The 21,795-nt window shown below is 46.9% G+C and overlaps 1 protein-coding gene across 1 annotated transcript in view; it reads right to left on the reverse strand.

The window, feature by feature from the left end:
• Positions 1–21,795, reverse strand: part of LOC120056214 (calmodulin-regulated spectrin-associated protein 2-like) — a 79,932-nt gene that overhangs the window by 51,711 nt on the left and 6,426 nt on the right. The window contains exon 2 of the mRNA XM_039004462.1: positions 17,690–17,949. Within this exon, the coding sequence (XP_038860390.1) occupies positions 17,690–17,949 (260 nt within the window). The remainder of the gene's footprint in view (positions 1–17,689; positions 17,950–21,795) is intronic.

A 21,795-nucleotide genomic window follows, 5' to 3' on the forward strand; every position in this document is an offset into this window, starting at 1 on the left:
CCAAGCAACAAAACCAACAGCACCAAGCAACAAAACCAACAGCACCAAGCAGCAAAACCAACAGCACCAAGCAGCAAAACCAACAGCACCAAGCAACAAAACTAACAGCACCAAGCAACAAAACCAACAGCACCAAGCAACAAAACTAACAGCACCAAGCAACAAAACCAACAGCACCAAGCAACAAAACTAACAGCACCAAGCAACAAAACCAACAGCACCAAGCAACAAAACCAACAGCACCAAGCAACAAAACTAACAGCACCAAGCAGCAAAACCAACAGCACCAAGCAGCAAAACCAACAGCACCAAGCAGCAAAACCAACAGCACCAAGCAACAAAACCAACAGCACCAAGCAGCAAAACCAACAGCACCAAGCAGCAAAACCAACAGCACCAAGCAGCAAAACCAACAGCACCAAGCAGCAAAACTAACAGCACCAAGCAGCAAAACCAACAGCACCAAGCAGCAAAACTAACAGCACCAAGCAGCAAAACTAACAGCACCAAGCAGCAAAACTAACAGCACCAAGCAGCAAAACTAACAGCACCAAACAACAAAACCAACAGCACCAAGCAGCAAAACCAACAGCACCTAGCAACAAAACCAACAGCACCAAGCAGCAAAACTAACAGCACCAAGCAGCAAAACTAACAGCACCAAGCAGCAAAACTAACAGCACCAAGCAGCAAATCCAACAGCACCAAGCAGCAAAACGAACAGCACCAAGGAACAAAACAGGGAAACACAAAACAGAAAAGAATTGTTCATCATGACCCACAAACCTCTGTTCATCATGACCCCATAGAGACACATATATAAGAGACTGTTTACACGCAGTGGGACATTGGGTTTCCAAAAGAGAGAGGCAGATGGAGGAAAGGGGGGGAGACAAACAGACAGAAGGAGAGCGAGAAAAAGAGAGAGAGAGAGAGAGAGAGAGAGAGAGAGAGAGAGAGAGAGAGAGAGAGAGAGAGAGAGAGAGAGAGAGGAGGCACGGAGACCAACTAACCAATGTTTCCATGCTTTCCCTACCAGATATTTAAAGTCAGTCCCAGTTCCTCTACTTCTCTGCCAGTAAATATACTAGGTTTGTACAGAGTGTCACTACAGACTACAGTGGTAAAACATTACAGTTAGGATTTGGTGAAAGCTATACATTAAATAGATCATCGAATTACTATTTTATCGCCGTCAGTTTATCAAAATAAGGACTGTATTTTCTGACATCACTCCTCCAAGAATGACAGATCAACTGCTTAATCTGATGCAGCATAATCGGTGTGATTCAGACATCTGAAATGAGGACCTGTGTAAATTCTAGTTCTAGTAGATGCCTAACATAGCATACAGTATATACCCTCTTCTAGGGCTGTGAATGTTCAAATGAAATGGGAATCCTTAACGTGAACAAAAAGCCCTAAATTTGGACACTTACTCAATCCAGGGTTTTTCTTAATTTTTAGTATTTTCTACATTGTAGAATAATAGCGAAGACATCAAAACAATGAAATCATGTAGTAACCAAGAAAGTGTTAAACAAATCAAAAGTTTTTTTATTTATTTTACCAGGTAACTTGACTGAGAACACATTCTCATTTACAGCAACAACCTGGGGAATAGTTACAGGGGAGAGGAGGGGGGTGAATGAGCCAATTGGAAGCTGGGGATGATTAGGTGGCCATGATGGTATGAGGGCCAGATTAAGGGAATTTACTCAGGACACTGGGGTAAACACCTCTACGTTTACAATAAGTGCCATGGGATCATTTAGTTACCACAGAGAGTAAGGACACCTGTTTAACATCCCATCTGAAAGACGGCCCCCTACACAGGGCAATGTCTGCAATCACACCCTGGGGCATTGGGATCTTTTTTTAGACCGGAGGAAAGAGTGCCTCTTACCAGCCCTCCAACACCACTTCCAACAGCATCTGGTCTCCCATCCAGGACCAACCCTGCTTAGCTTCAGAAGCAAGCCAGCAGTGGGATGCAGGGTGGTATGCTGCTGGCAAAAGTAGCCACTCTTTGCCTTGATGACAGCTTTGCACACTCCTGACATTCTCTCAACCAGCTTCCTGTAATGCTTTTCCAACAGTCTTGAAGGAGTTCTCACATATGCCGAGCACTTGTTGGCTGCTTTTCCTTCACTCTGTGGTCCAACTCATCCCAAACCATCTCAATTGAGAGAGGAGAGAGGAGAGAGAAGAGAGAATTCAGTGATATACAGTTAGTCTACGGAATCAAAGTAAGGTAAAAGACAGACACACAGCTGGCAGCTCTTCTGTTCTGACTGACAGCCCAAGAGGCTTACAGTACACTGGACTTTATTATCCAGGAATCCACTCTGGATTTAAACCAACAGCTTTATAGACAGAGTGTGCAGTTATGAGATGTAGTCCGAGTCTCTTCTGAACCCTCTGGCTGTATGTACACAAACACACTCATCTTTAATGTTTTGAACATGTTCTTAAGCTGGCAGAAGTATAATAACTTTGAGGCATGTTGGGCTTATGGGAGTAAACACTTTTCAATTCAATTAAATACAAACACAAATAAAACAGTGGATGTATTAGATACTGTAATGCAACCTCAGTCCAAAATTAGGGAGGAGTGCACTCTGTGATGTAATAGCAGAGACAGACAGTCACTTCGTGTCCGTGTTGATAAAGTTGTTTGCTATAATATGCTATGAGAAAATATGAAAATATATAAATATTCTGATATTTTAACTTTGTGTACTATTGAAAAACTATTTCAAAGTGTTGTTTCGGAGGCTTTTTTTTACATTGTTGCTCATTGGAAAAAAAGGTGCTATCTAGAACCTAGAAGGGTTCTTCGGCTGTCCCCATAGGAGAACCCTTTGAACAACCATTTTATTTAACCTTTATTTAACTTGGAAAGTCAGTTAAGAACAAATTCCTATTTACAATGACAGCCTAACGGCCTACCAGGGAACAGTGGGTTAATTGCCTTGTTCAGGGGCAGAACAACATTTTTTACCTTGTCAGCTCGGGGATTTGATCCAGCAACCTTTCGGTTACTGGCCCAACGCTATAACCATTAGGCTCTCTGCCACCCCCATTGTTGGTTACAGGTAGAATCGTTTTGGTTCCAAGTAGAACCCTTTCCACAGAGGGTTCTACATGGCACCCAAAATGGTTTTACCTGGAACCAAAAAGGGTTTAACCTGAAACCAAAAAGAGTTATGGGGACAGCCGAAGAACCCTTTTGGAACCCTTTTTTAAGAGTGTAGGGAAAGATACTGTCACGCTAGATAGCTGAGTTGGGGTGAGCTTGAACTGATCAAGCTGCTTACAGTCACTGGAATGAAATCCGTACTGGTGTTGACAGTAAACATGGATTAAAAGACATGCCCTAGCTTTCACTAATCCCCTCATAAAGATATCTGCTGTGTGTGTGTCTTCAGTACCATTCCTAATGGGACTTGGTTGGTGACAGTAGCACCTTCTAAGGCTGTGGTTTTATGACCAGATAACGTATGACGGGTCATAGAGACAGCTGTACTCCTCTCCTCTCACAGTGAAAACATGGACATTGCTTGAAGAGAACACATATTGACATCCCATCCTCTCTCATTAGGTCATCAAACACGGTAGTAAAGCTGTTATTAGTGCAGCGTAAAGCATAAATCCTGCTTTTGTTGCCCGTTATTCAGCAACTAAGGCTGTGTGTGTGTGTGTGTGTGTGTGTGTGTGTGTGTGTGTGTGTGTGTGTGTGTGTGTGTGTGTGTGTGTGTGTGTGTGTGTGTGTGTGTGTGTGTGTGTGTGTGTGTGTGTGTGTGATCAAAGGATGACATGCATTTTACTGCTGTAACGTTCATAGTTGACTCCACTTGTAAATGTACATTTTATAATACAGTAACTCTACTGTAACAAGCTTACATGCTTGTTATATGCTACAAGCAAACGAGGACACCAGCTGTCTAATACTGACTGATCAAAGGGTGACTGGCCCGGCTGTCTAATACTGACTGATCAAAGGGTGACTGGCCCGGCTGTCTAATACTGACTGATCAAAGGGTGACTGGCCCGGCTGTCTAATACTGACTGATCAAAGGGTGACTGGCCCGGCTGTCTAATACTGACTGATCAAAGGGTGACTGGCCCGGCTGTCTAATACTGACTGATCAAAGGGTGACTGGCCCGGCTGTCTAATACTGACTGATCAAAGGGTGGCTGGCCCGGCTGTCTAATACTGACTGATCAAAGGGTGGCTGGCCCGGCTGTCTAATACTGACTGATCAAATGGTGGCTGGCCCGGCTGTCTAATACTGACTGATCAAAGGGTGACTGGCCCGGCTGTCTAATACTGACTGATCAAATGGTGACTGGCCCGGCTGTCTAATACTGACTGATCAAAGGGTGACTGGCCCGGCTGTCTAATACTGACTGATCAAAGGGTGACTGGCCCGGCTGTCTAATACTGACTGATCAAAGGGTGGCTGGCCCGGCTGTCTAATACTGACTGATCAAAGGGTGGCTGGCCCAGCCGCCATTTGAGAACTCTCTGATCACATTATGAAGTCTTGCCCGGGTTTGTTTACACGACGTCTTGCCCGGGTTTGGTTACACAACGTTTTGCCCGGGTTTGTTTACACGATGACTTGCCCAGGTTTGTTTACACGACGTCTCGCCCGGGTTTGTTTACACGACGTCTCGCCCGGGTTTGTTTACACGACGTCTCGCCCGGGTTTGTTTACACGACATCTCGCCCCGGGTTTGTTTACACGACATCTCGCCCCGGGTTTGTTTACACGACGTCTCGCCCGGGTTTGTTTACAGGACGTTTTGCCCGGGTTTGTTTACACGACGTCTCGCCCGGGTTTGTTTACACGACGTCTCGCCCGGGTTTGTTTACACGACGTCTCGCCCGGGTTTGTTTACACGACGTCTCGCCCGGGTTTGTTTACACGACGTCTCGCCCGGGTTTGTTTACACGACGTCTCGCCCGGGTTTGTTTACACGACGTCTCGCCCCGGGTTTGTTTTTACACGACATCTCGCCCGGGTTTGTTTACACGACGTCTTACCTGGGTTTGTTTACACGACATCTCGCCCCGGGTTTGTTTACACGACGTCTCGCCCGGGTTTGTTTACACGACATCTCGCCCCGGGTTTGTTTACACGACATCTCGCCCCGGGTTTGTTTACACGACGTCTCGCCCGGGTTTGTTTACACGACATCTCGCCCCGGGTTTGTTTACACGACGTCTCGCCCGGGTTTGTTTACACGACATCTCGCCCCGGGTTTGTTTACACGACGTCTCGCCCAGGTTTGTTTACACGACGTCTCGCCCGGGTTTGTTTACACGACATCTCGCCCCGGGTTTGTTTACACGACATCTCGCCCCGGGTTTGTTTACACGACGTCTCGCCCCGGGTTTGTTTACACGACGTCTCGCCCGGGTTTGTTTACACGACGTCTCGCCCGGGTTTGTTTACACGACATCTCGCCCCGGGTTTGTTTACACGACGTCTCGCCCGGGTTTGTTTATACGACATCTCGCCCCGGGTTTGTTTACACGACGTCTCGCCCGGGTTTGTTTACACGACGTCTCGCCCGGGTTTGTTTACACGACATCTCGCCCCGGGTTTGTTTACACGACGTCTCGCCCGGGTTTGTTTACACGACATCTCGCCCTGGGTTTGTTTACACGACGTCTCGCCCGGGTTTGTTTACACGACGTCTCGCCCGGGTTTGTTTACACGACATCTCGCCCCGGGTTTGTTTACACGACGTCTCGCCCGGGTTTGTTTACACGACGTCTCGCCTGGGTTTGTTTACATTACGTCTTGCATGGGTTTCTTTTGTCGCCCCGAGAGTTTGATATTTCAGAAATATAAATGAGACTTACTGAGTCTGGCTTAAATTTTTTTTCGTCAAATCAACTACTCACCACAATTTATGCACCGTGGTGCTAGCTAGCTGTAGCTTATGCTTTCAGTACTAGATTCATTCTTTGATCCTTTGATTGAATGAACAACATGTTAGTTCATTCTGCAAGAGCTCTGATCGGTTGGAGGACATCCTCCGGAAGTTGTCATAATTACTGTGTAAGTCTATGGAAGGAAAACTGTCTGTCCTCCAGCTACACCATGGTGCTACTCTACAGAGTGCTGTTGCAAAACAGTGTGTTTTAATCAATTATTTGGTGACCTGAATATATTTAGTATAGTTTTATCAAAACATTTACATTTTTTAAATGTTTCACAAGTATGAAATTCACTGAGTAGGATGGTCCTCGTCTTCCTCCTCTAAGGAGTCTCCACTGGAATACACTGATTACAATAAAGCTGGACATGTGAAAGATTATTCAAAGTAGACATTCATACGCCACAATTCTTTAACCTATCATGGGTTTTCAGATCAGTGCAGTGTAAGGAAGAGAGGAGACCACTTGAGACTATTGAGATATGGCCCTGAACTTTACAAGGAGATAGATGGATGGAGGACAGAGAGATGGATGGAGAACAGACACTAGGGCCTCCATGGAATGAGTTTGACACCCCTGACCTAGAGTGTATACATTCTATTGGTCTGCTCTTAAGTACTGTGACTGTCACGTAGGCATGCCTCCTAATGTCATTCCAGATTAGGCTTTTCACACACGTACTGACACATGAAATAACATCTCCTCCCTGTACAGCGCCACTCCTTGCTCTTAGCTCCCTATGTGTCTCTCATAGCAGGCTTTTAGCACTTACAGAGAGGTGTGGATGGAACACTGTCTCAGATGGAGAGAGAGGGGGGGTGGGAGAAAGAGATATGAGGGAGACGGGAAAAGAGAGAGAGAGAGAGAGAGAGAGAGAGATATTCATAGCTCCACTCTGCTGGATGTCTGACAACTGTAATATTGGGCAGTGTGGTCGAGCGTGCATGTGTTATAAAGACTGACATGCTCCATACGTACCTAGACTTGCTCTGAGACCCCACCCTCTATGGTACTGCAGACTTGCTCTGAGACCCCACCCTCTATGGTACTGCAGACTTGCTCTGAGACCCCACCCTCTATGGTACTGCAGACTTGCTCTGAGACCCCACCCTCTATGGTACTGCAGACTTGCTCTGAGACCCCACCCTCTATGGTACTGCAGTGAAGCACCGGCACGTATTCCCTCTCTCCTCCTATACCACATACCCATTCCCCTTTCCTCTCCTCCTATACCACATACCCATTCCCCTTTCCTCTCCTCCTACTACCACATACCCATTCCCCCTTTCCTCTCCTCATATACCACATACCCATTCCCCCTTTCCTCTCCTCATATACCACATACCCATTCCCCCTTTCCTCTCCTCATATACCACATACCCATTCCCCCTTTCCTCTCCTCATATACCACATACCCATTCCCCCTTTCCTCTCCTCATATACCACATACCCATTCCCTTTCCTCTCCTCATATACCACATACCCATTCCCCCTTTCCTCTCCTCCTATACCACATACCCATTCCCCCTTTCCTCTCCTCATATACCACATACCCATTCCCCCTTTCCTCTCCTCATATACCACATACCCATTCCCCCTTTCCTCTCCTCATATACCACATACCCATTCCCCTTTCCTCTCCTTCTCTGGAGCATGGATATAATCCTTCTCTCTTCTCTTCTCCCTACACAGATATATTCCCACTTCTTCCTACACAGATATATTCCCTCTCTTCTCTTCTCTCTACAGATACATTCCCTCTCTTCTCTCTACAGAGATATTCCCTCTCTTCTATCTACAGATATATTCCCTCTCTTCTCTCTACAGATATATTCCCTCTCTTCTCTCTACAGATATATTCCCTCTTCTCTCTACAGATATATTCCCTCTTCTCTTCTCTCTACAGATATATTCCCTCTTCTCTTCTTTCTACAGATATATTCTCTCTTCTCTCTACAGATATATTCCCTCTCTTCTCTCTACAGATATATTCACTCTCTTCTCTCTACAGATATATTCCCTCTCTTCTCTCTACAGATATATTCCCTCTCTTCTCTTCTCTCTACAGATATATTCCCTCTCTTCTCTCTACAGATATATTCCCTCTTCTCGCTACAGATATATTCCCTCTCTTCTCTCTACAGATATATTCCCTCTCTTCTTTCTACAGATATATTCCCTCTTCTCTTCTCTCTACATATATATTCCCTCTTCTCTCTACAGATATATTCCCTCTCTTCTCTCTACAGATATATTCCCTCTTCTCTCTACAGATATATTCCCTCTTCTCTTCTCTCTACAGATATATTCCCTCTTCTCTTCTTTCTACAGATATATTCTCTCTTCTCTCTACAGATATATTCCCTCTCTTCTCTCTACAGATATATTCCCTCTCTTCTCTCTACAGATATATTCCCTCTCTTCTCTCTACAGATATATTCCCTCTCTTCTCTTCTCTCTACAGATATATTCCCTCTTCTCTCTACAGATATATTCCCTCTTCTCTCTACAGATATATTCCCTCTCTTCTCTCTACAGATATATTCCCTCTCTTCTTTCTACAGATATATTCCCTCTTCTCTTCTCTCTACAGATATATTCCCTCTCTTCTCTCTACAGATATATTCCCTCTCTTCTCTCTACAGATATATTCCCTCTCTTCTCTCTACAGATATATTCCCTCTCTTCTCTCTACAGATATATTCCCTCTCTTCTCTCTACAGATATATTCCCTCTCTTCTCTCTACAGATATATTCCCTCTTCTCTTCTCTATACAGATATATTCCCTCTTCTCTTCTTTCTACAGATATATTCTCTCTTCTCTCTACAGATATATTCCCTCTTCTCTTCTCTCTACAGATATATTCTCTCTTCTCTCTACAGATATATTCCCTCTCTTCTCCTCCTCTGATACCATAACATAGTCCTCAACTCCACCCCCTTTCCTCTCCTCTTTCCCCCCTCTCTTTAAACAGTCCTTTCCCGCTTCCTCCCTAGACCCCAGCCAAGCGGAAGCCCATCTACCCCTCCATTCCCTCACTCCCCCTCTCTATTCATCCTCTGTCGGCCTGCCCCGCTCCCCCACTGCACTCCTCCTTCTGCTGTCATCCTCAACCCTCCTTCTGACCTGTACCCAGGCCAAGTAGCCGTGTGTGAAAAACCACGAGGTCATCATAAACCCAACCCAGCAACAACCACGTATCTGCACTAAACTACACAGACTGCTGAGTGTACATAAACACACTGTCTCAACTCCTATGGGGAGCTACACTCTGCAGCTGCCTATCCTGAAGAGATTGTGCATGTTTAAAGGACAAAGAGGTGTGGGCGTGTATATAGTGTGTGTGTGTGTGTGTATATAGTGTGTGTGTGTGTGTGTGTCAGGGAGGATATACAGGCTAGTAAATTAACTGGCTGTAGGCTTTGTCGCCAATTAAGGTCAATTCCCTGTTTACACCCCAGGGACCAACAGTAACGATGGCCCGCTGGCCCGGGGCCAGTAAAAACCTGTCTCTCCAGTGGATATCGACCCAGCCAGTAACTTTTCGGCGCATTTTTGTATTCCAGTTCAACATTTACTTGCTCCGTCGCAAAAAACATAGAAGACTACACACGGCAAAGTCATGCTATTTGTATTTCCGCAATAGAACTGGCCGTTCATTCAAGCATTACTATCCACGAGTCCCAACTTGACGAGCACCTGAGCAGTACAGACGTTGATACGGTCACACAGCACACCGTGTCCCGAGCAAAAAGAACCATCTCTACTCGCTGAGCTTATTTATTTTAGGGAAAGTGATTTACAAAAGGAAACCGTCAATAGAGAACATGCTAGCAATACGCTGGCTACTGTTGATAGTCTGCTAAAAGAAAGATCATTAAAGACAGCCAGCATACAGCCTACTGTAGCCATGACGATCTCTCTTTAGGAACGTTTGTCTTAAAGAGGCAGCTTCTTATTTTTAGATGTACATTTATTTTCTCGAAATGACATCCACTGTACTTTAGAAACCAACATGTATGCAATGAATAGAATTCTAAAGAATCGAGTACACTTAAATTCTATTAAACAGCTTTTTAACACACATCATAATAACCAAATGTAGCCTATTAATACCTGCATATAGAGAGAAAAGCATGCCAACCTATTGGCCCTGTGCGACCCCAATGCATTTAAAAGCATGCCAACCTATTGGCCCTGTGCGACCCCAATGCATTTAAAACCCACACCAGTAGAAATTCTTTTTTGGGCCAGTGAGAAAAAAGTTAACATTGGACCCTGTACGCTCATTACACACACACACACACACACACACACACACACACACACACACACACACACACACACACACACACACACACACACACACACACACACACACACACACACACAGTCCTACCCTGTCCTTGGATACTATAGAGGACAGGGGGACTGCGTCAAAGTCCCGTCCCCCCGTCTCCAACCCACCCCGTCATCACACCTGAGAAACTACTTCCATTGATCAATCTTCAACATACTGAACTAGAGACTTTATTTTATCCTCTATAGATGTTTTAGAGAGAGGGAGAGAGAGGGGGAGAGAGAGAGGGAGAGAGCAAGAGACAGAGAGGGGGAAAGATGAAAGAGGGGGGAGAGAGGAGAGAAAGGGGGGAGAGAGAGAGACGGAAAGAGGGAGGGAGAGAGAGAGAAGAGAGAGGGAGACAGCGAGAGACAGAGGGGGAGAGAGAGAGGAGAGAGAGGGAGACAACGAGAGAGAGAGGGGGGAGCGAGAGAAAAGAGAGGAAAAAGAGAGAAAGAAAGACCATGGAGGGAGAGAAAGTGTTGTTGAAGAGAGAGAGGGAAGAAGAGCGATAGAGAAAGACAGAAATAACTGATGAGGAGATATAGAGGGAAGGAGAGAAAGATTAGATGGGAGGGAAGGAGATTCTATGTATGCCACAGCAGATGGGGCAGATGAATTGTGGTCTCTGTGTCGAGCAGCCATTAAATATTCACAAGAGAAAAATGGTTTGGTCTTATTATAAACACACTGGTTAGAATGTGGCATTGGAGGGGGGGAGGATGAGAGAGAGAGAGAGAGAGAGAGAGAGAGAGAAAAAGCACTGCAATGCAGCCTGCCATTTTGTCGGCAGTTACAGTGCATTCGAAAAGTATCCTACACTTTTTTCACATTTTGTTACGTTACAGCCTTATTCTAAAATGTATTACATTTTTTTTTAAACTCAGCAATCTACACACAATACCCCATAATGATAAAGCAAAAACAGATTTTTAGAAATGTTTGCAAAACAAAAAACACAAAAATGAAATATCACATTTACATAAGTATTCAGACTCTTTACTCAGTACTTTATTTAAGTACCTTTGGCAGCGATTACTGCTTCAGGTCTTCTTGGGTATGTTGCTACAAGCTTGGCACACCTGTATTTGGGTAGTTTCTCCCATTCTTCTCTGCAGATCCTCTAAAGCTCTGTCAGGTTGGATGGGGAGTGTTGCTGCACAGCTATTTTCAGGTCTCTCCAGAGATGTTAGATCGGGTTCAAGTCTGGGTTTTGGCTGGGCCACTCAAGGACATTCATAGACTTGTCCCGAAGCCACTCCTGCATAGTCTTGGCTGTGTGCTTAGGATCGTTGTCCTGTTGGAAGGTGTACCTTCACCCCAGTCTGAGGTCCTGAGCGCTCTGGAGCAGTTTTTCCATCAATGATCTCTCTGTACTCGATCCTGACTAGTGTCCCAGTCCCTGCCGCTGAAAAACATCCCCAAAGTATGATGCTGCCACCACCATGCTTCACTGTAGGGATGATGTTGGCCAGGTGATGAGCAGTGCCTGGATTCCTCCAGACGTCACACTTGGCATTCAGGCCAACAAGTTCAATCATCAGACCAGAGGATCGTGTTTCTCATGGTCTGAGAGTCTTTAGGTGCCTTTTGTCAAACTCCAAGAGGGCTGTCATGTGTCTTTTACTGAGGAGTGGCTTCTGTCTGTCCACTCTACCTTAAAGGCCTGATTGGTGGAGTGCTGCAGAGATGGTTGTCCTTCTGGAAGGTTCTCCCATCTCCACAGAAGACCTCTGGGGCTCTGTCAGAGTGACCATCGGGTTCTTTGTCACCTCCCTGACCAAGGCCCTTCTCCCCGGATTGCTCAGTTTGGCCGGGAGGCTAGCTCTAGGAAGAGTCTTGGGGGTTCCAAACTTCTTCCATTTCAGAATGATGGAGACCACTGTGTTCTTGGGGACCTTCAATGCTGCAGAAATCTTTTGGTACCTTTCCCCAGATCTGTGCATCGACACAATCCTGTCTCGGAGCTCTACAGACAATTCCTTCGACCTCATGACTTGGTTTTTGCTCTGACATGCACTGTCAACTGTGGGATCGTATATAGACAGGGGTGTGCCTTTCCAAATCATGTCCAATCAATTGAATTTACCACAGGTGGACTCCAATCAAGTTGTAGAAACATCTCAAGGATGATCAATGTAAACAGGAGGCACCTGAACTCAATTTCGAGTCTCATAGCAAAGGGTCTGAATACTTATGTAAGTAAGGCATTTCTGTTTGTCATTATGGGGTATTGTGATGTCATTATGGGGTATTGTGTGTAGATTGATGAGGACATTTTTAAATTTGATCCATTTTAGAATAAGGCTGTAACGTAACAAAATGTGTAAAAAGTGAAGGGGTCTGAATACTTTATGAAGGCACTGTATATACAGTCTCTATGCATGAGAATGTGGCTGGATTTAAACTCATGGTTCTCAAACACACATGATCAGATTAGAATAAATATCTCATAACTGATATCAAGTCTAACTGTTTTAAAAGCTCATGAAATACCCTCATATCAAGCTGCCATACATTCTTCAATGGAAGATCAACTGAAAAGGATTGTAGATCTAAAAGGACTGCTTAAAACCTCAGTTCGTGACCAAAGGCTTGAGGTTTTACTAATTGGGGCAGACTAAATAACTGAAATCTTTCTGCTGTACACGTTATAGTGAGGAGTAGCCCATGATCATGACTCTCCGTTCCATTACACACACATAAAAACAATATTCTGCTTTATTTGCTCTTTCCTAAGAAAGGCATTTTTACCTTGTACTGTGTGACATAACAGTACCGCCTGTCTGTCTGTCTGCCTGTGGTTGTTAGTGGAAACCTGTCATTAGGCTTGTTTTTGTCCTTTCAGGAGACAACGCTGAGAATACTGTCCACAGAGCCCTACCTTAGAGCAGGGTTTCCCCCACTCAGTCCTGGGGACCACAAGAGGTTTGGGTTTTTGCACTACTAGTGGTGCAATGGATCACAAAACTCACGGTTCGGATCACGTTTTGAGTCACGGATCGGATCATTTTTCGGATCAGCAAAAAAAAAGGGAGACAAATATAACTTTGCTTTCCATTTATTAGTTAAAGAACACTTAAAGCATGGAACTTTTCAATGTTTAAATAAAATCTTAAAATAAAATATTCAATACTCAATTGTTAAATTAAAGTGCAATATGAGGTATGATACCTTCTTCCTTTGAATAGTGAATAAGAAAATAGCCTGTGTCCACATCATCAAACAAAAGAAAGAAAGCAAAGCAGACCTGAGCTTATAACTTCAAATTATTTTTCAAAAAGATGATGATTTCTACATTGTCTGGGGAGAGGGGAGACCTCTCATTGCTTTCCCACCATGCCAGTGGATCACCATGCCAGTAGATCACCATGCCAGTGGATCACCATGCCAGTGGATCACCATGCCAGTGGATCAGCATGCCAGTGGATCACCATGCCAGTGGATCAGCATGCCAGTGGATCACCATGCCAGTGGATCACCATGCCAGTAGATGACCATGCCAGTGGATCACCATGCCAGTGGATCACCATGCCAGTGGATCAGCATGCCAGTGGATCACCATGCCAGTGGATCAGCATGCCAGTGGATCACCATGCCAGTGGATCACCATCCAGAGGATCACCATGCCAGTGGATCACCATGCCAGTGGATCACCATCCAGAGGAATGCCGCTTGCTGCCTTGTAGGATGCCACCTCCTCTTTGATGGTGTTGGCAAACATCTTGCCTGTGTCTTTGCTCATAAAGGTCTCCCCTAAAAGCTTCTTCATGGCCAAATTATTTTGTGGAGGAGATGCCTCTGAGTCTGCTCCTGTCGGCTCTATGGCTTGACCCTGCAGAAAAAAATGACGTGATCTATTAAACTAACAAATTATTTATTTTCATATTTCATAGAACTATAATTGTGGCAATAACATTTAATAAAAGCCATTATTCCAAATCAAAAATGGATGATTCTAATAACATAGACTAAGATTAGACTGCACTATATTTATTATACAAGTAATTCACTCTATTTTTTTACCTCTTCAGTGGCCACAATGTCAGTGGTGAGATCACTGTATGTCCTCCGGTGTAGGGCAGGGTCTAGGTGAGACAGGGTCTAGGTGAGACAGGGTCTAGGTGAGACAGGGACTTGGACCTTGGATCCAGTGCAGTACATCTATGAAGGTAGTCCTGTACATTAGGGGTGTATCTGGGGTTCAGGTCCTCTCTAATGGCAGCCTTGACATCTCTAGTGATGGTGCTGTCTTCCTCACTTGGGGCCATGGATAGTAGGATCCTTGTTTTCAGAGGTAGGATCATGGACACAGACGGTGCAGTTTCAGTGCTCAATAGGGTTGTAACTGTTTTGAGGGGTTTGAGCACCTGGAGGACCTCCTCTGCCACTTTCACGTCATCAGACAAGGTGACGATGGCTTTATGTTTTTTCAGGGTCTTGTCTGTCAGTGCAGAGTTATACAGCTGTCTGCTGCTCAAGATAGCGCTCCAACATGTCATAAGTGGAGTTCCATCTTGTTGTGACATGGTGTATGAGCTTGTGGGTCGGTAGCTGTAACATTTCCTGCTTGGTCTTAAGCACGTGAGCGGCTGTTGTGCTTCGGTGGACAAAGGAAACCACCTTCCTGATCCTCCCAAGGAGGCGGTCCATCTGGTTCACTGAGATTCCCCTTTGAGATGCTAAATTGATCACATGTGCAAAGCAAGCTATCTGTGGCCCCAGTCCAGCCTCTATCACTGCATTTTATGCGTTCTTGGCATTATCTGTGGTGGTTGGGATATTGCTATTGGGCCTCTCTAGCTTCCACTCTGCTACTGCTCCCAGCAGTACCTGCACCAGATTTGTGCCTCTCATAGAGGGGGCGTGTCTGTAGCACCGGACTTCACATCTCCCACTCATCTGTGGTGTAGTGAACAGTCACAGTCACGTAGCTTTCCGTTACCCTGGAGGTCCACCCGTCTGTGGTGTAGTGAGCAGTCACAGTCACGTAGCTCTCTGTTACCCTGGACGACCACTCCTCTGTGGTGTAGTGAACAGTCACAGTCACGTAGCTTTCTGTTGCCCTGGAGGACCACCCGTCTGTGGTGTAGTGAACAGTCACAGTCACGTAGCTTTATGTTGCCCTGGACGACCACTCCTCTGTGGTGTAGTGAACAGTCACAGTCACGTAGCTTTCTGTTACCCTGGAGGACCACCCGTCTGTGGTGTAGTGAACAGTCACAGTCACGTAGCTTTCTGTTACCCTGGAGGACCACCCGTCTGTGGTGTAGTGAGCAGTCACAGTCACAGTCACGTAGCTTTCTGTTACCCTGGAGGACCACCCGTCTGTGGTGTAGTGAACAGTCACAGTCACGTAGCTTTCTGTTGCCCTGGAGGACCACCCGTCTGTGGTGTAGTGAGCAGTCACAGTCACGTAGCTTTCTGTTGCCCTGGAGGACCACCCGTCTGTGGTGTAGTGAGCAGTCACAGTCACGTAGCTTTCTGTTGCCCTGGAGGACCACCCATCTGTGGTGTAGTGAGCAGTCACAGTCACGTAACTTTCTGTTGCCCTGGAGGACCACCCGTCTGTGGTGTAGTGAGCAGTCACAGTCACAGTCACGTAGCTTTCTGTTACCCTGGAGGACCACCCGTCTGTGGTGTAGTGAGCAGTCACAGTCACGTAGCTTTCTGTTGCCCTGGAGGACCACCCGTCTGTGGTGTAGTGAGCAGTCACAGTCACAGTCACGTAGCTTTCTGTTGCCCTGGAGGACCACCCGTCTGTGGTGTAGTGAGCAGTCACAGTCACGTAGCTTTCTGTTGCCCTGGAGGACCACCCGTCTGTGGTGTAGTGAGCAGTCACAGTCACGTAGCTTTCTGTTGCCCTGGAGGACCACCCGTCTGTGGTGTAGTGAACAGTCACAGTCACGTAGCTTTCTGTTGCCCTGGAGGACCACCCGTCTGTGGTGTAGTGAGCAGTCACAGTCACGTAGCTTTCTGTTGCCCTGGAGGACCACCCGTCTGTGGTGTAGTGAACAGTCACAGTCACGTAGCTTTCTGTTGCCCTGGAGGACCACCCGTCTGTGGTGTAGTGAACAGTCACAGTCACGTAGCTTTCTGTTGCCCTGGAGGACCACCCGTCTGTGGTGTAGTGAACAGTCACAGTCACGTAGCTTTCTGTTGCCCTGGAGGACCACCCGTCTGTGGTGTAGTGAACAGTCACAGTCACGTAGCTTTCTGTTGCCCTTGAGGACCACCCGTCTGTGGTGTAGTGAGCAGTCACAGTCACGTAGCTTTCTGTTGCCCTGGAGGACCACCCGTCTGTGGTGTAGTGAACAGTCACAGTCACGTAGCTTTCTGTTGCCCTTGAGGACCACCCGTCTGTGGTGAGGGCAGCAGAGGATGCCTTGGATAATTCGTTGACAATTTTGATATTTTCCTGTTCATAAAGATCTGGCATGATCTTCATACTGAAGTGGGGGCGCCAGGCGATTTCCTAGCGTGGCTCAAGCACTTCCACCATATCTTGAAACCCTTTGTTTTCCACAACAGAGTACGGCCTCATGTCTGCAGCGATAAACATCCCAATAGATTTGGTGATGGCTTCAGCCCGGTCTGATCCTGCAGCAAAGGGCTTAAATGTCGCGGTGACAAGTTGTTGTCTCTTGGCTGAGTTGGCTCCCGTCACTGACACACCAGGATGATGACGCTTTAAATGTGTGGCCACGCTCCATGTATTTCCATCATGATCATACGGCTTTCTTGTGGCACAATGCCAACACACCGTAATGGTGTTGTTCACCACCCTGCTTCCGACATCCTATTTGACAGGGATGCCTAAATGCTCCCATACATGAGACTTAAATGAAGCGGGAGGCTTTTCCAGTTCTTCAGCTCTTTTTTCTTCTTTGCTTTCTGCAACGCGAGCATCCAGGATTGATTTGTTGGGATTCAACATGCCTCGTTCACGTGAACAGTACACACAACTGATTTTAAACAACTATCAAATCAACCTTCCGGCTTCAGAGTAAAACAGCATCTGTCTTGTCTTTATCTTTTCACTGCAGCTCTGCATCGAAATTTAGGGAATTATTACTTTAGAAAGTAACAGCGGCAGTAAAACTGTATTTCAGACTATGATGGTTAAACTTTGCAATTGATCTGCAGTTCACATGCGGGCCGAACCGTGGGAGGTGATCAGTACGGATCACAGATCAACTACGGTCCGTTATAACACTAAGCACTACCCAGCTGATTCAAATACCCAACTTATCATCAAACCTTACCTTAGAGCACATACACAAAGAGATTGAGGATGAGTGTGTGAGTGAAAGAGAGAGAGAAGGAATAGAGATTAAAGGGGGATGAAAGAAAGAGAAGGTGTGTGTGCATGACAGACATCTCCATCCTCACCATGCATATAGGAGTGCTGGTCAGGTCCCTCTCTGTGACCAGTCGGTCCTGGTCTGTGACGTACAGTCCCTTCTGTGCCAGGGCCTGGATGACGGCGTTGTGTCCCAGCAGAGGTTTGACGGCATCGCTGCGGAGGATGAGACTACCCGCCCGGCAGTAGAGCTCTGCAGACAGCAGCAGGGACGCCACGGGGGGCTTCAGGTGCTCCTGGCTGTACTGGTCCCTGTAGAAGGGGTCAGCCAGCTCCTCAGGGACCGCATCTTTGGAGGGAGAGAGGAAGGGACGGGTTAGTTTGGGGATACGATGAACATAGTAAGACCCCAGCTCCTCTGGGAGCATGTCTAGGGAGGTTGAGGAGGGTGTGTGAGGATAGCTACAAAAAAGGTGCTATCTAAAACCTAAAAGGATTCCTTGGCTGTCCCCATAGGAGAACCCTAAAACCTAAAAGGGTTCCTTGGCTGTCCCCATAGGAGAACCCTAGAACATAAAAGGGTTCCTTGGCTGTCCCCATAGGAGAACCCTTTGAATAACCCTTTTTGATTACAGGTAGAACCCTTTTGGAGTGTAGGCTACATAACTGACGCTTCCTCTGGGGCTGTGTCTGTAGATGGAGAGAGGAACAGGTTAGTTTGGTCACACAATAACTGACACTACAGTCAGCTCCTCTAGGACTGTGTCTCTTGATGGAGATTGGGCCACTTAGACAGTCTCTGTGAGGTGTGTAGGACAGGCCCAGGCCCTGGGCCACTTAGATAGTCTCTGTGAGGTGTGTAGGACAGGCCCAGGCCCTGGGCCACTTAGATAGTCTCTGTGAGGTGTGTAGGACAGGCCCCAGGCCCTGGGCCACTTAGACAGTCTCTGTGAGGTGTGTAGGACAGGCCCAGGCCCTGGGCCACTTAGATAGTCTCTGTGAGGTGTGTAGGACAGGCCCAGGCCCTGGGCCACTTAGATAGTCTCTGTGAGGTGTGTAGGACAGGGCCAGGCCCTGGGCCACTTAGATTGTCTCTGTGAGGTGTGTAGGACAGGCCCAGGCCCTGGGCCACTTAGATAGTCTCTGTGAGGTGTGTAGGACAGGCCCAGGCCCTGGGCCACTTAGATAGTCTCTGTGAGGTGTGTAGGACAGGCCCAGGCCCTGGGCCACTTAGATAGTCTCTGTGAGGTGTGTAGGACAGGCCCCAGGCCCTGGGCCACTTAGACAGTCTCTGTGAGGTGTGTAGGACAGGCCCAGGCCCTGGGCCACTTAGATAGTCTCTGTGAGGTGTGTAGGACAGGCCCAGGCCCTGGGCCACTTAGATAGTCTCTGTGAGGTGTGTAGGACAGGGCCAGGCCCTGGGCCACTTAGATAGTCTCTGTGAGGTGTGTAGGACAGGCCCAGGCCCTGGGCCACTTAGATAGTCTCTGTGAGGTGTGTAGGACAGGCCCAGGCCCTGGGCCACTTAGATAGTCTCTGTGAGGTGTGTAGGACAGGGCCAGGCCCTGGGCCACTTAGATTGTCTCTGTGAGGTGTGTAGGACAGGCCCTGGGCCACTTAGATAGTCTCTATGAGGTGTGTAGGACAGGCCCTGGGCCACTTAGATAGTCTCTGTGAGGTGTGTAGGACAGGCCCTGGGCCACTTAGATAGTCTCTGTGAGGTGTGTAGGACAGGTCCTGGGCCACTTAGATAGTCTCTGTGAGGTGTGTAGGACAGGCCCTGGGCCACTTAGATAGTCTCTGTGAGGTGTGTAGGACAGGCCCTGGGCCACTTAGATAGTCTCTGTGAGGTGTGTAGGACAGGTCCTGGGCCACTTAGATAGTCTCTGTGAGGTGTGTAGGACAGGCCCTGGGCCACTTAGATAGTCTCTGTGAGGTGTGTAGGACAGGCCCTGGGCCACTTAGATAGTCTCTGTGAGGTGTGTAGGACAGGTCCTGGGCCACTTAGATAGTCTCTGTGAGGTGTGTAGGACAGGTCCTGGGCCACTTAGATAGTCTCTGTGAGGTGTGTAGGACAGGCCCAGGCCCTGGGCCACTTAGATTGTCTCTGTGAGGTGTGTAGGACAGGCCCAGGCCCTGGGCCACTTAGATAGTCTCTGTGAGGTGTGTAGGACAGGTCCAGGCCCTGGGCCACTTAGATAGTCTCTGTGAGGTGTGTAGGACAGGCCCAGGCCCTGGGCCACTTAGATAGTCTCTGTGAGGTGTGTAGGACAGGCCCTGGGCCACTTAGATAGTCTCTGTGAGGTGTGTAGTACAGGCCCTGGGCCACTTAGATAGTCTCTGTGAGGTGTGTAGGACAGGCCCTGGGCCACTTAGATAGTCTCTGTGAGGTGTGTAGGACAGGTCCTGGGCCACTTAGATAGTCTCTGTGAGGTGTGTAGGACAGGTCCTGGGCCACTTAGATAGTCTCTGTGAGGTGTGTAGGACAGGCCCTGGGCCACTTAGATAGTCTCTGTGAGGTGTGTAGGACAGGCCCAGGCCCTGGGCCACTTAGATAGTCTCTGTGAGGTGTGTAGGACAGGTCCTGGGCCACTTAGATAGTCTCTGTGAGGTGTGTAGGACAGGCCCAGGCCCTGGGCCACTTAGACAGTCTCTGTGAGGTGTGTACGTGCCTTAATCCTGTTGATTTAAATGGGATTTACTCTTCAACAAAGCCAACATACTGTACTGCAGTCTGCCCTCAGAGACTACACCACTTCCTGCTCTTCTCTCACATGATGAGTCAGGGGGTCCTGCGAGTGTTTTTGAGTCAGAGGGGCAGTTGGGTTGAAAGGGCACGTATGGGGCAAGGACGGTGTTCCTGGCCTGTGTGTGTGTGTTTGTGCATGCATGCGCTCAGGTGTGTGTGTGTGTGTGTGTGTGTGTGTGTGTGTGTGTGTGTGTGTGTGTGTGTGTGTGTGTGTGTGTGTGTGTGTGTGTGTGTGTGTGTGTGCGTTCAGGTGAGTGTGTGTCTGTGTGTGTTTAGGTCTGTTGCGGTGACCGTGTCAGTGGTTGCTAGTGGAAACCTGTCATTAGGCTTGTTTTTGTCATTTCAGGAGACAACGCTGAGAAAACTGTCCACAGAGCCCTACCTTAGAGCAGAGTTTGTGCATGCATGCGATCAGGAGAGTGTGTATGTTTAGGGCTGTTGCGGTGACCGTATTTCCACCACACTGGCGGTCACGAGTTATGAAGGCAGTCAAATTCCACGTGACCGTTTAGTCATGGTAATTAGGCTTTTCCAAGCTATGATGCTGCTGATGGTCATTATTAGCCTACCAAACTTGCTAACTGACTCGTACTAAGCACTCTATTGTCCCTCTAATCACTCTGACATCAATGCAAATGTACGTGAAAATCTAATCAAACACTTCATGAGAGCCCATGAGCTCAGGTTGCGCAACATTTCTATAGGCTATGCAATTGCGGGAGAAAACAGAGTGATGGCCTCTTAAAAAGAGGAGGATCCCATTAGCTTTCTATAGGCTAGGCTTACTATTAGAGGTTGGCCGATTAATTAGGGACGATTTCAAGTTTTCATAACAATCAGTAATTGGCCTTTTTGGATGCCGATTATGGTCGATTACATTGCAATCCACGAGGAGACTGTGTGGCAGGCTGACCACCTGTTACGCGAGTGCAGCATCAAAAGGACCTGTGGCTGCAATATTGCCCTTTTACTTTCTTCTTCAACACTGTGTTTTTGCATTATTTAAACCAAATTGAACATGTTTCATTATTTATTTGAGACTAAATAGATTTTTATTTATGTATTATATTAAGTTAAAATTAAAGTGTTCATTTTTCATTCAGTATTGTTGTAATTGTCATTATTACACACACACACACACACACACACACACACACACACACACATATATATAAATAAAAATTGGCTGATTAATCGGTATCGGCTTTTTTTGTTTTCAGATGACAACCAAGCTGACATCATATTCATTAAGTACCACAGCATATGTTCAATTGGTCGGATTACCAGAATATAGTTAATTTCCCCCCACCTTCTGATGTTCCCAGAATCTCTATGTTAACCAAATGTCACATCAGTAGGGTAGAGAGAGGAAAAAGGGGGAGAGGTATTTATGACTGTCGTAAACCTACCCCCAGGCCAACGTCATGACACCACCCAGAGAGATGA

This window comes from Salvelinus namaycush, chromosome 11 (assembly GCF_016432855.1).
Source record: "Salvelinus namaycush isolate Seneca chromosome 11, SaNama_1.0, whole genome shotgun sequence".
In the NCBI taxonomy this organism is placed as follows: domain Eukaryota; kingdom Metazoa; phylum Chordata; class Actinopteri; order Salmoniformes; family Salmonidae; genus Salvelinus; species Salvelinus namaycush.